Genomic DNA, 14,897 nt, shown 5'->3' with positions numbered 1-14,897 from the left:
TCTTTCTGTTTGCAGTAGTCAGACGGAAGTGTTCACTCCTGCTTCAACAGAGTGGAGTCCAGCCTCCCAGGGCACCGATTCAGGGCTTCCAAGGCCTGGCTGAGACCCCTCTTTCTCTGCCCCTGGGCTGTATCTCTTGCCTGGGATGCAGTTCAGGTTTCTCTCGTCAGCAACTTCCTGGAGATCGTGTGGGGCTGAAGCTGATGAGCCCCAGGCCTGGGCTGGGCTATGACCAGGGCTGCAGAGGTCTAGCCTGGTCCCCTGCTCCTCCTTCTCTGGTGTTTCTTCCCTCCCCTTCATGTTCCTGGCTCTTCCTTCTGCCATCTCATCAGCTCCAGGCCTCTTTGAATTGCACTCTCCAGGCCCCTCCCTGCCATTGTCCCTTGGGCAGGACAGGAAGCGGGGAGCTGCTAAAGGTCAGAGAGTCATGGGCTCAGCTGGGAAGGCAACCCCGATTCAGCCTTTTTCCAGCTACTCGAGACAGGCAGCCTCAGAGGGTGGTGAGGTGAGCGCCCCCCTCTGGCTATCTCCAGATAACTCCTCCAGCAGTCTGTTGACAGCGACCTGGGGCAGCGAGGGTCCTGCTGTCCCCCATTGAGCCTTCCTTCTTCTGCACTTGGGGTGTTTCAGATCCTAGCTATTCTGTGTGCCTGCTTTGCCGTGAGGCCCTTGTGCCTATATCTGGGTCATTCATTCTGGGGTGGGATGGGAGGTGGCAGAAGGGACTCAGCTCAGGAAAAATGGGCTCGATAAGAAGGCCATAATCTGCCACCTGCTGGCTAGATTCAAGCGCCTAGCAAACTCTTCCTGGTCTTTGAATTTTGCCTTAATCACTGTGACCTTGAAATCCAAAATCTTAGTCTTCAGTGTTCCCATCACTCTCCTTCCACTTGAGCCCGCCCCTTTTTCATTGCCCCCTTCTTTCCTTCCTTCAATCTGTCAACCCTCTTCACAACAGCATCTGAATACCCGCGGGAATCTGTTATAGGTAGAGGACTTTGGCAAGGGCAAAGCTTTGCCCAAAGGGACTGTGCTAATGGGGGAGATTCCAGGCAGTGGGACAGCCAGGTATAAGGCCTGGGACAGGACCTTCGTAGAACTCTGCAGACCCGACCCTGTAGCTGCTCACCTTCTCTAAGTAAGGTGATCCAATTGAGTTTGTCACTGAATACATTCTAGAGGAAGACAGTCTGCAGGTTGCTCCCAAATAGAAACACAGAGGCACAGAGAGCAAAAAGCTTCTGCCAGCATAGCCCTCTTCCTCTCCCTGATCCAAGGGCCTGCATCCCCCTGCTCGTCAGGCTGGTGGACCTGGGTTGGTGGGGATAGATGAGAGGAGTCTGGTAAGGCTTCCTGTGGTGGAGGTGAGCGTCTGCTCCTGCTCTAAGCAGCCCGGTCAGCACAGCCTTCCAAGCTGAGGGGCAGGGCCCTTGTGGTGGAGGTGTTTGCAGTATGAAATCATTTCGCACAGTGAAGAAGCAGCCACGTTCTGCACGGTCCACTGGCAGTCTGGGATGTGTGCCCAGCACCAAGAGAGAGTCTAAAAATGCCCAAGCCCATCTTGGGATCTCAGGAGGCTGACTGCAGGGAATCCAGGAATCAGTAAATCCGCAAACAACTGCCTATTTCACCTGGAACCCGGCAGAGGGTGGAACTCACCCCAGCCTCCAGGGGTTACACATCCCGCTGGGTGACACGATGCCTGTTGATGGACCACTGGTTGGAGCCCCTCAAGGGCAAGTCTGATTCTTTCCCATCTCTGGGTTCCCGGTGCCCAGTACTGAGTAGATTCAGCCACTCAAGGTGAGTTAGGCTGAGCTTAAAATCCAAGTAGGTGTTGGTATGTGGGGGATATGTGTGACCAGAGTTCTAGGCATGCCCAGAGGGACCTCTCCATACAAGAAAAGGGTCTGGAGGTTAGCCTCAGATAGTCTCACCTGGAGAAAAGAAGGGAGCAAGCACCTGGGGAGGAACATGGCATTGGGAAAAGGTATGAAAAGCCAGATGGGCTTGTTCTCCTCCATGGTTACACTAATCAGGGCAATGTGGTAGGTGAGGCCGTAACTGGCCGCAGGATCAGCAAGGCTGTAACTGGCCGCAGGATCAGCGTAATGAATGAGGAGGCATGGAGCACATTCTAGGATGTGAAGAACTAAAGGACATATGTGGACAACCAATGAGCAAGCAATGGGTTCATCAACAAATGCACCTGGGAAACGGGCTGCTTGGAGAGAAATCACATTCACCTCTGACCTTGAACAACCTTCCATAATAAGTGAGAATTAAAGAGCTGCCCAGTTGGACTGGGAATTGGGGATCCCATGGGACAGAGGCATATATGAGACAGGTCACCGTGTGTGTTCACCTGCCCAGGCTGGGAGAAACCTTGGTGAAAGACCCAGCTTTACCCACCTTCTTCTGCATCCCTGGAGAAGGAGCTTTGGAGTCCAAACTCTCAATGACCTTAGCATTTCTTTCAAACCCAGAACTGTGAATTGATCCACATCAGAAACTCTATGGGTGTCTTTTTCAAATTCATGTTTAGCTAGAGTATATTTCAGCACCCAAGCCCTGTTGGAAGCCACCCTACTACTTCCCTTCTCCTGATGATATTGGGTTGGCCAAAAAGTTTGTTTGGATTTTTCCATAACATCTTACGGAAACTATTTCTTGTTTGCATCACTTGTGCTGGACAATTGGTGATCTTGGGGCTTTGTCCCATTCTCCTAATTGCTAGGAGAAACTTGTGGAAACTCAAGTGTCAGATCATTAAGGGACCCTCCAATTGTCCTACACCCTCACTTTATAGAGAAAGTGAAGCCCAGAGAGGAGCAGTGAATCCCTTCAGATCACATAGCCTGTCAGAGGTGGAGCTGGGCCTGGACCACGCCCTACCTATCCCAGGTCATTCCCCCTGCTCTTCCACTGCCCTTTATCACTTCCTCACCAGCCCTCTTTTCTGAGATTTTCACTGCTTTTCTCTCTCTGGAGTTTCCTGTGGTATCCACACTGTCACATGACTGACGGCTGTGCTCCACCACCACCCTGGCTCGGTGAGAGAGGGAGGGTGGCCCAGCGGCCTGGCAGCCCCTTGTCTCATGATGGGTCCTAGCCCTCCTTCCAGAAGAGACCCTGCCCAGCACTAAGCCTGGCTGAGGACTGGCAACATGTGCCTCCTCTGGCTCTGGGCTCAGGAGGTCCATGTCCCTGTGTGTCTTCCCCATTACACCAGCTAAATGACCTTGACTGAGCATGTCACGTTCTGGACCTGACTTTTCTTTTTGAAAACGGGAAAAATCAGAACACACCACTTAGAGCAGCTGTGAAGATCAAAGGAGTCAAGTACATGGAATAGTTCTTTGTAAACTGTGAAGCAGCATTCCAGTGTAAAATGTAGGTGTCCTCTAGACCCCAACACAGGGCTGGATGTGGATGTGGAATAGTGGTCCTCAACTGGGGACAATTCTGACATCCCAGGGGGGACACTGGGTGATATCTGGAGACATTTTTGTTTATCATGACGGGGTTGGGGTTGCTGTGGCATCTGGCTGGTGGAGGCCAGGGATGCTGCTAAGTAGCTGATCGTGCTCAGGACAGCCTTCAGAGCAAAGAATCATCTGGCCCCAGACGTCAGCAGTGCTGAGGTGTGAAGTCACACTTGTAGACACAGACATGGTTTGTTGTTGCAGAGAAGCAACAGGGCTGTGGCTGGGGAGTTGGCCATCAGGATACCATGGCGACCAAGAGGAGGAACCGCCCAGGTGAAAAGAGCCTGATAACTTGAAAACATTTTATTTCAATTCTATCCTTGGGAGGCAGCATAAATAATCACAGAAGACCACAAAGGTCAGTGGGGAAGAAAAAAAGCTTCAGAAGTGTGGGGAGGAGGAGATGTGAGCTGACGCAGTCTAGCAGCGGGGTCTGGGGGGTGAGGAGACCCTGCTTTAGCTGGCCGTGAGCGTGGAAGGCTCTTGGAGGAAAAGCCTGAGGGTTTGGGGTTCTCCCTGCCCAGGTCACTCGGAGGGGCTTAGGGAGCCCCGCCTCTGTGGATGGAAGTTCTGCAGGGTGGCCGTGGGACAAGCAGGTGCAGAGCACAATGCGTCTAGAGGTTCTAGCTAATGAGAGAGAGGTGCAGACACCCATTTCTTGATCCCCAGACCAGATCTCCCCCCTCAAACTGTGACTTTTCTGAGAACAGTGTTCATACACTCTGTGAGTAATGAGAAATGAAGGGAGAAAAGGAGGAAAAAAAGAAAACGGTAGAAGACCAAGTGAAATGTGGCATCTCCCAGGGTCCTGTGGCCTTGAGCTGCTTCTCAGTGTTTTCATCTGCAAAGTGGGGAGAACGCTCCCTGCCTCTGGGAGCTGAGATGAGGCTCAAAGGGGATCCTATATGTCGAAGGGCTGTGTAAACCTTAAAGTGCTACACCAATGTTAGCGGCTGTGGTCGTTCTACAAGCGTAAGGCTGACCGTGGCTGAGAGCGGGGAGGAGGGACACGCACGCAGAGCAGCCCTCGGGGCCAGCAGGCCACTGCTCGGCCTTCCCAGGGCCAGCTCCACCCTCCTCGGCCTCAACCTCCAGGAGGAAGAGGCCTCATCTCGGAGTGAGTCACCTGGGGGGTGAGGGCAAAGGCTGGGGGCCAGGAGGTCCAAGGGATACTGAGTGTGGGGGAGGGGTGTGGCACATTGGCACTACTGGTGTTGGGAGGCTCCCGGTCCTCCTTCTGCTCCACCGAGACTTGGGCCCTGGTGATGCCCCTGTCAGATTGGCATCTTGATGCAGTGGGAAGCGCCCGGGCCTGCGGTCTGCACACCACTGGTCCTGGGTCCACTGTACACCTGCTGGGTGACTCAGTGATGTCACTTCCCCAAAGCAACCCTCAGTTCTGTCATCTGTAAAATGGGGACACTATTCCCTACCCTGACTGCCTCACAAAGTGAATGGGAAAAGGGTGTTGCCAGAGCTTTGAAGAGCATCAGGGGAGGGCAAGGGGTCATTATGGCCTTGGTGAAGGATCCTCTTAATTCCCTGAAGATAAGAGAGAGGGGGCAAGAGACAGGAAGGAGCTGGGCTGCTTGCAACCCTGGTCAGGCGAATGGGCTTCCGGGACTGCCCAGGGCGAGGGAGGTGGGGGAGGGGAGGGAGACCGCTGATGCCTGCAATCCAGCCCTTACTGCGCGTCCATCAGGGCCACCGTGAGCCCCAGCAGGGAGCGCAGAGATGTCCCGGCAGCCCCCTCTGCCGGGGACAAGTTCAACCTCTAAGTCTACTGGGGTTCTGGCTTCCCCCTGCGCTCCTTGGTCCACAGAGGGCACTCGTTGGGGGGAGTTCACGGCCTTTGCCCAGCCGAGGGGAAGCCGAGGCTCCGGGGGTGTCAGGGAAAGGGGCTGCCAGCCTGGACTCTGGGAGAGGCTGGGGACTCCTATTAGCATGAGGTCGAGAGGTCAAAGGTCAGCTTCCAGTTCTTGAGGTGGCAGGTGGGGGGTCCTCAGGCTCTCCCCCAGCTCCAGTCCTGGCGCTCTCTCTGGGGTCACCGGAGAAGGGGAAGTTAAGGGACGAGTAGAAACAACGGAGAGATCGGCTTAGAAAGCAGCCCAGCGGGGGAGCTAACAGTTCTTGGGGCTATTGCGCAAGTTTTTCAGTTCCAGCTGAAGCTGCCGAATCCGGATGTCTTTCTGGGCCAGCTCCTCTTTCAATCTCCGAATCTCATCCTGCTGCCGGAAGAACATTCGGAGGAGCTGGTGTGGACGAGAGAAGGGGCCAGAGGGTGGGAGAGAACAGGTGAGAAGGTGACCTTCGCGGGGGGCGGGGGGAGGGGTATCCGTACCCTGCCCCTCCCCCCATGCAGCCGCTGTCCTGACTCAGGCCTCCCAGCCCTTCCCCACTCCAGGGTCCAAGGTGACTCAGGAGGCTGCTCTCCCATCTCTAGACTCAGCTCACCCATGCCCACCCCCAACCCACCCCACCCCACCCCTCCCCACCCTGTGAAGCAGAAAAGAAAGGACCCTGATCTAAGATCACCAAGGAAGGGCCCAGTCCACACAGGCCAGATATCCTAAGCTTACCCATTTAGGGCTTCAAGCCTTAATACTTTATTTACTTACCATTCAGAATGGAAAGCTTTCTGAAATGTTTTGTACCTGGCTCTCTCTCTTTGTTTTTAAATTGGAGTATTGTTGCTTTGGGAGTTTCCAAGGTGACATTAGTGGTAAAGAACCCACCTGCCAATGCAGGAGATGTAAGAGATGCTGGTTCAATCCCTGGGTCAGGAAGGTCCCCTGGAGGAGGGCATGACAACCCACTCCAGTATTCTTGCCTGGAGAATCCCATGGACAGAGGAGCCTGGTGGCTACGGTCCAGAGGGTTGCAAAGAGTTGGACACGACTGAAGTGACAGTGCACACGTGCACACAGTTACTTCACACTGCTGTCGATTTCTGCAGTACAGCGAAGTGAGTCAGCTATATGTATACATACATCCCCCCTTTTTTGGATCTCCTTTGCATTTAGGTCACCACAGAGCACTGAGTAGAGTTTCTTGTGCTTTACTGTATCTTCTCATTAGTAATCTATTTTATACATAATATCCTTCTTTTTTTAAAAACAAATATTTATTTTTGTCCAGGTCTTCATTGCTCCCTGGGCTTTTCCCCCTAGTTTCGAAGAGTGGGGGCTGCTCCCTAGTTGCGGTGCACAGGCTTCCCGTTGTGGTGGCTTCTCTTGTCGCGGAGCACAGGCTCTAGGCTCGTGCGCTTCAGTAGCTGTGGCTCATGGGCTCAGTAGTTGCAGCGCCAGGGCTCTAGAGTGCTGGCTCAGTAGTTGTAGTGCACTGGCTTAGTTGCTCCAAGGCATGTGGGATCTTCCTGGGCCAGGGATCAAACCCGTGTCTCCCGCAATGGCAGACAGATTCTTTACCACTGATCCACCAAGGAAGTTAAGAATACCTAATTCCTAAGATTCATATAGTTCTCTTTCTATTCATATAGCCTTCCCCCTATTCTTCTCTTTTCCTTAAGGTCAGGATATAGAATGGTATTTTTCCATCTGATGGGGAACTAGCACAGCACCCCAAAGTTTGCACTGGGCATTGCTGGATGGCCATGAGCAAAGCATAGGAATCTGACAACACCCTTGCTGAGATGACTCCCTGGATTAAACAGCCTCTCCACTGCTTCCATAAAACAGACTGGCCCACACAACACAGCCTCTGCAGGCTCCTGAAGGACCCCACACACTTGAGTTGAATGTCACCAACAGACAGTTGTCTTGGTCCTCCAACTGCCCAGTGTGAGTTGCAGCTGTCTTTGTAAGTGCATGATTTAAATACCACACAAACTGATGAAATAGAAATACAAAAGGAGAGTGGCTCTTTCTATAAAAACTAAGTTGAATGCATTTGAGAATCTTGATGAAGAGGGGGTGCTAAAAAGTTGCTACTGATAGGTACGGATGATATACACACAAAAGATTGAGGAATATTCTGTATCTTGATTGCATGGTAGCGCTTACACGGCTGGCTATAGGCATGTGTCAGAACTCGTGGAACTGTACATTGCAAAGGATGAATTGTACAGCAGGTCAATTATACCTCAATAAACCTGTCTTTAAAAAAAACACTGGGGAAAACTTAGAAAAAACAAGCGCTTTGTTTTCAGATTGATTTTAAGTTCTCATTCCACCTAAAAAAACACTGAAAATGGAAATAGGAGTTAAAGTGTGATTTATTTGACAGATACATAGAAGATCCCAACTGGGATGTCCCGAGAGAAAAGGAAGGTCTTGATTCTACATCAAAACATGTGGAATGAATATATATGTTTTATATTTTAAACAAAAATAAATGGTTTAAAGAATGTATATATCACTTATATGATTCATTCCTTTAACTGACTTGGAAAAAATTTATATTAACCAACAAACCAGTTCTAGTTACCTCTGTTCAGAGAGAGATTATGCTGTATGCCCCACACTAAATAATTCTACATACACCTATGCCTTCCAAGTTCTCAAAGTTTCCTTGTATAATTTTTTTGGATCAGCTTTTGTTTAAAAAACATATTTATTGAGGTATACTTCATATGCCATAAATTTCACTCATTTCAAGTGTCAATTCAGTGAGTTTTAGTAAAATTACAGAGCTGTACAACCATGTCTCCTCCCGTGTGTCAGGCTACCCATGAAATCTTCACTGTTGAACCAATTTCTCATTCGTTGCTTCTAGTTTTCTGTATTAAAATTGTGGGTAAAAGGTAAAACAAGAGTTACCAGCCTCTGAGCAAAAATTTTTTTCCCCAGGGAGGAAAGGATACAAGCTGTAGTGTATAGATTGTGGCATGTATATTGTTTGCTTAGAGACCCTTTAACATATTTCTCCAGGTCTTCTGTTCTGATTCATATAGAAAAGTCCACTCCATGTAACTGCTATTCAACCCTGCTTTCTCCACACCCAGTACTAGAGCAAAGTTTAGGCTCTTATTAAGGCCCTAGGCTCGCAACAATTCAACTATGCCTACATTGTCAGGGTACATAAAAAATTTCTTTTAAAGAAAACACCAAATATATACAAAAGTAGAAAGAAAAGCACCATGAACCTCCAAGTACCCAACTTCCAACTTCAGCAAATAACATGTAACCACTCTTGCTTCATCTTTATTTTCACCTACTTCCCCTGTACCACTCTCCTGGGTGATTATTTTGAAGCAAATCCCATTGATCATAGTTTCATCCAGCCTTAGAAATCTGAGCATCCCTCTATAACGGCACATAAACATATTTTATAGCAATTAAAAATTTACCTGTCAATTTTACCTGTAAGACTAAGCCTTGGTGGTCAGGAATGATCATACTTTTATGAATAACAGTGATAATTATAAGATGGCCCCCATGTTATGCCCCTCCTTTCAAGGATGGACTGATCCCAGTAACTTGCTTCTAATGAATAGAATATGGCAGATGTGCTGGGATGCCATTTGCAAGGGGAGTTTACAAAAAGACTGTGGTTTCCACCTTTGACACCCTCTCTTCCTCAAGGCCATGCTGTGAGCTGTCCTGTTTTGAGGTCCATGTGGCAAGGACCTGAGGGAGGCCTCTGGCTGACAGCTCCTGGGGGAATGAGACCCTTGGTCTAACAACCTATGAGGAAATGGGTCTTGCCAGCAACCAAGCGAGGAAAGCCAGAAGCAGATCCTTCCACGGGTGAGTCTTCAGATGTGACTGCAGCCCTGGCTGACAATTCACACCTTCATGAGACCTTGAGTCACAGGCACCCACAGACATTGTGAGATAATAAAACATTTGTGGGATTTAAGTCCCTAAGTCTTGGGGTAATTTGTTACATGGTTCTTGTGTGTGCAGCACGCCAGGCTTCCCTGTCCTTCACCATCTCCTGGAGTTTGCTCAAACTCATGTCCATTGAGTCGGTGATGCCACCCAACCATCTCATCCTCTGTTGCCACCTTCTCGAGAGCTAATGCAGTTAGCCTCTCTGTGCATCTCATGTGAGCAGGAAAAGTGCTAGACACTTAGGGACGATCTCTCTAACTCTCACAGCATTTCACATCCCCATTTTGCTGTGAGGAAATGGACTAAGGAAGGTCAGGAAACATGTTCAGGCACAGCCAGGAAATGAGAGAGCCAGATGCAGGTGGCTCCCTGCAGCCTCTCCACTTCAGCTGCATCCAGCCCAGGGCCTGGCACACAGTGGGCATTCCATGAATCCTGGCTGAGCTGAACTGTATTTGTGCCAGGGACCAAGGGTGTGGTGGAAGGCAAGGCCTCTGGGGGGCGTGGACAAGGCCCAGCTCTGGTTGCCCTGAGAGAGCTGCTCCCTTTCCAAATGGTACAAAGAGTACTTTCATAAACACTCAGCCTCTTCCACAAAAACAGGAAATCATCAGACCTCGCGGCAGCTGCCATGCCAGGGAGGAAGGCAGTGCTGTAACACATGAGGCTGGTTTCCCTCATGAGCCAGGAATTTACAACTGCAGATGACAGGGACATTCTGATATGGATTCACACGGGGACACGTAACTCCAGGTTCTGGGATTTGTGGGGATGGGGAGGGGCATCAATATCCCCACCATAGCCCAGCCTCTATTTATTGGGGTCAGAGGCAACAGAAGCCCACAGCAGGCTACTTATGGTATTTGTCACAGAAAGAAAAATGCCTCAGAACCAAGCTGGCCTAAAGGCCTGAAGCTCATAATTGAAATGCAAAGGTCTCGCTCTGCCAGTGTGTCTGGAGGCAATAACTTATTTTTCTTACCTCATTCTCTGTCCTGGGTGGGACATTTTCTAGTAAATCTATTCCGTTGACCACCACACTCTTCTTTTCTTTGATGGGAGCCTTGAACACCATTTTGGGGGACTTCTTATAGCCTTCTTTCAAAGACATCAGCACAGGATCTAAGCAAGGCAAGGCATGTATTCTCACCGACTATCCTGTGGACTCTCCAGTGATGGTGGCTCTCATGACACCACGCCTGACAGCTGGCTGGGTGTGAGGGCGAGTTCAACGAGGAGGATATGCAAGGGGAAGGGGGTGGGCTAGACTGAAGGCCAAGATTGCAGTCTCCCATTCTTTTCTGGGAAGCCCACCCCTGGTGGTACCTCGGTTGATGCCTCCCAGCCACTCATCAGGGGTCAGAGCTGGCTCCGTGCCCGGCGTCATGGGGTAAATGTCTTCCTGGTAGGAATCCGACTGCAGTGGGGTGGAGCAGAAGAGTGGACAGGTGGGGGACTGCTGAGAAGGCCCCTTCTCTCCAGTCCGAGACTCCCCTTCGCTGACCTCCAACCACATACCTGCTCTCTCTGCTCCAAGTCTTAGTACTCAGTGTCTCCCACTTGGAATTCCCACCTTGCCTTCGTTAGCAAGCCAGACTGTCCTCACCTTGGAGTGGCCCTCACCCTCTGCACCCCAAATTAGGCCTGAAGACCCCAATCCACAGGAAAACACCTCCTTCTTCTGAGCTCCTCCAGGCTCATAGCCCCAGTAGTGAGGAAGTCAGCCTTCAATGCCAGGGGCCCTTTGCAGCCAGCCCGGCCCCACTCACCCTCCGGGGCACGATCATGGAGATGGGCTCTATGAGGCCCTTGAGAGTCACCAGCTTGTAGAACCGGAACACCTCGCAGGCAGACACGTCCAGCCCATGCTTGGGCATGACCCCTGCGGACAGGCACACACACGGCTGCATGGGGTCCCAGGAGTCCCCCCGGCAACCCTCCTTCCTGATGACCTTGGCCAGGGGAAAGGTGCAGTTGGAGGGCACTAGGTTGGGAGGCAAGGACCCATGCAGTGGACAGGAAGGGGCTGGGGGCTTCTCGAGTCAGGCTTTGGCTCTAGGGGTAACTTCTCAAATAAGCCCCATGGGCCAGGCCTGTTTCACCAAGGTGCAGACTGTAGACGTGGGGGCCTTTGAGACCTGCAAGGGGCTGCACAACTACTTGAATCTAATCCATTCTCTTTGTAGGTGAGACTCTTGAGAGGCAGAGAGAAAGGGGCTTTTGCCCACTCACTTTATATACCTCAGAGCCCATCACCTGCTGAAACGAACTGGTATCCTGAAGCCTCTGTGCTCCCAGTCTTCATAGAGAAAGAAAGAGGGAGAGGACTTCCCTGGTAGTCCAGTGGTTAAAAGTCTGCCTACCACTGCAGGGAACATGGGTTCGATCTCTCCCTGGTCTGGAAAGATCCCACATGTCTCAGGGCAACTCAGCCCCAACTACTGAGCCTGCACTCTAGAGCCCATGAGTTGCAACTAATGAGCCAGTCTGATAGCCAACTAATAACCGCAATGAGAAGTATACACACCACAACAGAGAGTAGCCCGGGCTTGCTGCAACTAGGGAAAGACCACCAGTAGCAACGAAGACTCAGCACAGCCAGAAATAAAGGAAGGAAGGAAGAAAGAAAGAAGGAGAACGCTCTCCTGTGCACTCAGAGGTTTACATGCAGCCCAAGACTGCTGTTCCGTCATGTGCTTTCTAGGATTGACAGGCACACGTGCATGCACGTGTGTCTGCGTGTGTTCATGTGTGTCTGTGTGGGCATCAGACACAACAGCCCTAACAGCTGCATCAACTGAACACCTGCTGGGGGAGCAGTTCGGTGTGGGGTCAGACACACCAGCTTTGGGGTGGGACAGGATCCTGAGTTTGAATCTCTATTCTCTCCCCTTTCTGGCTGGGAGTCCTTGGGCAAATCACTGCCTCTCTAAGCCTTCCCTGGTTGCCTAAAGGAGTCCAGTGGTGGCCCCTCACGAGACTGAGTGTGAAGATGCTTGTTAACTGCCCAGCAGTGATGAGCACAGACAACATGAATTTCTTTCTCCAGGATATGAATATGACTGAAGGTTCTACCTTTCCTCATCTGGAATGGAAGGATGCTCTACCAGAGCAAAGAATTCAGGAACCTGGAGGGAAGTGGCTTCGTGGTACTGTGAGAAGCCAGGAGACTTGGGTTTGAGTCCTGGTTCTGCCACTTAGAGCTATGTTACCTGCCCAGGGTGAGTTAAGTAGCCACCCAGAGCCTGCAGAAAGTGCCTGGCTCATGGTCAGTGCTCAACAGTGACCACAGGTGAGGAGGACAAGCAGAAATAATTATCCTCAGTACCCCCTCTCTCCCCACTCCCCAAGTCCTGATGACCCAACTTTCTAAACATTCCTGGATCCATCCTCATCTCCATGCCATCCCCCTAGTTACCATCTTCTTTTGCTTAGAAGTCCACAGCAGCCTCCTAACTGGTCTCTGCCTGCCTCCTGCCCTCTCAAGATCCAGTCTCCCAAATCCATTCTTCCTACAGGAGCCGCAGCAATCTCAAACTAACCTTTCAGATCATGTCACACGGTCCCACTCTTACCTACCCACCAGCCCAAGAAGAATAAAATTCTACAAAGAGTTCCCAGTGAAATCCCAACTCCTCCCCCTGTGTGATGGTTAACATTATATGTCAGTGGCCTCAGTAAAGTGGATGGCCCTCCCCAGTGAGGCTGGGTGGTGGGCATCTCCCAATCCATTCTGGGCCTGCATGGAGCAAAAGGCAGAGGAAGGAGGAATTTGCCCTTTTTTCCTGCCTCGCTGCTTGAGCTGGGACATCTTATCTCCTGCCCTTGAACTGGGTTTTGTACCATTGGTTCCCCTGGGTCTCAGGCCTTCACACTTGAGCTGAATTATATTGCTGGCTTTCCTGGGGCTCCAGCTTGTAGAGGGTAGATGGTAAGACTTCTCAGCCTCTGTGATTATGAGCCAAATCCTTGCAATTCCTTTTTTATAAATACACTTGGTTGTTTCTCTGGAGAACTCTAATACACCCTGTCTAATGCATCCCATGGGATCTGGCCCCTGCCCACCTCTCCAACTTAATCTCCTAACACTTTCCCCGTCTGTCGCCTGTTCCACAGACTACTCTATGCTGAGCCACACTGACCTCCCTTCTGCTCCTAGAACATGCCAGGCTTGTTCTGGCCTCAGAGCCTTTGCACTAACTGTTTTTCCTGCTGGCACTGCTCTTCCCCCTTCCTGCCTTTCAGATTGCAGTTTACAATGTCACTTCCACAGCGAGGTTTCCCCCAATCACCTGGTCTAAAACAGTCCTTGTCACTCTCTGTTCTATGATCCCATTTGATTCTCTTCTTAGAGCTTACTAACTTACAATATTTTCCTTACGTATTTGTTTATTGTCTGTCTTCCCTTCAGTGGACAGTGTGAGAAGCCACGTTCTGTTTTATTTATCACTGTACCCCTGGACTAAGCGAGGGTCTGGGCACACAGGTGTAGCCAATAAACGCTTGTTGAATGACTATGTGAAGGAGCAGACGGAGCCAAGTACTCTGCTAAGTGTTGTGTATACATGACCTCTAAGCTTTACAACAGCCCTTCAAAGTAGGTTTAATCCCATTTTACAGATGAGGAAACTAAGACTCAGAGGGGTTAAGGGCACAGCTGAATCAGAGTATAAACCCAGTTTGGACTCCAAAGTCCAGGCTGCTTGTTATACTAATTGATGATGGGGTGATCGTGAGGGAGGTGGGGGTGGCAGAGCCTTGGGGAAGGGTGAAGTCAGTGCAATGGTCATCAGGACCTCAGGCATATCTCTAGCTTTTCAGTTTGCTGTTGGTCACTGGGGCGGGGGGCCCTTAGGCCCCTGCAGCCCTGATGTCTCTGAAGCTGGCCCTCAGGCCCTGTCCATCACACCAGATCCTCAGAAGGACAAAGCCAGACTCAAGCTCTAGGAGAGAAGGGAATAGAGCCACTCCAGAGATTTCTTCCACTGGGTGATCTGGACCCCACATGCGGACTGCTGGGTCAGATGCCCCCAGTGTGAGTCCCTGGGCACAAAGACTTCATAGTAAGGCTTTAGTGGTGGGAGAGAGTAGGAGTGAAAAACAGACTCACTACACTCGTCAATCCTGGAGTCCTCTCTGGGATTTGCCTCAGAACCTGGAGAGCCTGGGGAGGTGGGGAGGGGACCCCTGGAATTCCTCTTGTCTTCTCAGCAAGGACAGAGCTGCTTCGGGGGACTGGGGGTCTTGGCTTCGCAGCAGCTTCAGGAAGGGGCCTGCACTTGGACCTAGTTCTGAGCTGTAGTTACTGAACCTCCTTCCACCATGTCAGAACCACAATGGGCTTCAGCCTCCCCATCTGCAGACAGGAACGCAGGGACCGTGCATACCCCTGCTGGCTGCTGATGGCCAGAATGGCAGAGGACGCCAAGCACCGTGGATGGATGGAACCGGTCAAATGGGCAGTGACAGGCTGGCTGAGGGAGAGTAGGCTGACCTTCACAGGGCAGCACTTGGAGGTTCTATTCTGACTGGTCCATGAGTTGACCTTCAGAGGCTGATTTTTCACTGTGGGGGAGAGGTGACCCAAGAGCTAAATTCCAGTCTCTCCTCTCAT

The 14,897-nt window shown here is 51.0% G+C and overlaps 1 protein-coding gene across 5 annotated transcripts in view; it reads right to left on the bottom strand.

Moving 5' to 3' along the window:
• Positions 1 to 3,776: 3,776 nt before the first annotated feature.
• Positions 3,777 to 14,897, bottom strand: part of CORO2B (coronin 2B) — a 148,457-nt gene continuing 137,336 nt past the window's right edge. For all 5 annotated transcript variants that reach the window (XM_070796978.1, XM_070796977.1, XM_070796976.1 and 2 more), the window contains exons 9-12: positions 11,053 to 11,165; positions 10,610 to 10,700; positions 10,266 to 10,405; positions 3,777 to 5,740 (exon numbers count right to left, since the gene is read on the bottom strand). In XM_070796978.1, coding sequence (XP_070653079.1) covers positions 5,609 to 5,740; positions 10,266 to 10,405; positions 10,610 to 10,700; positions 11,053 to 11,165 — 476 coding nt within the window. In that variant the 3' untranslated portion in view covers positions 3,777 to 5,608. The remainder of the gene's footprint in view (positions 5,741 to 10,265; positions 10,406 to 10,609; positions 10,701 to 11,052; positions 11,166 to 14,897) is intronic.

The sequence above is a fragment of the Bos indicus genome, chromosome 10 (genome assembly GCF_029378745.1).
Source record: "Bos indicus isolate NIAB-ARS_2022 breed Sahiwal x Tharparkar chromosome 10, NIAB-ARS_B.indTharparkar_mat_pri_1.0, whole genome shotgun sequence".
NCBI classification, from domain to species: Eukaryota; Metazoa; Chordata; class Mammalia; order Artiodactyla; family Bovidae; genus Bos; species Bos indicus.
This window is presented reverse-complemented; position numbering and strand designations above follow the sequence as displayed.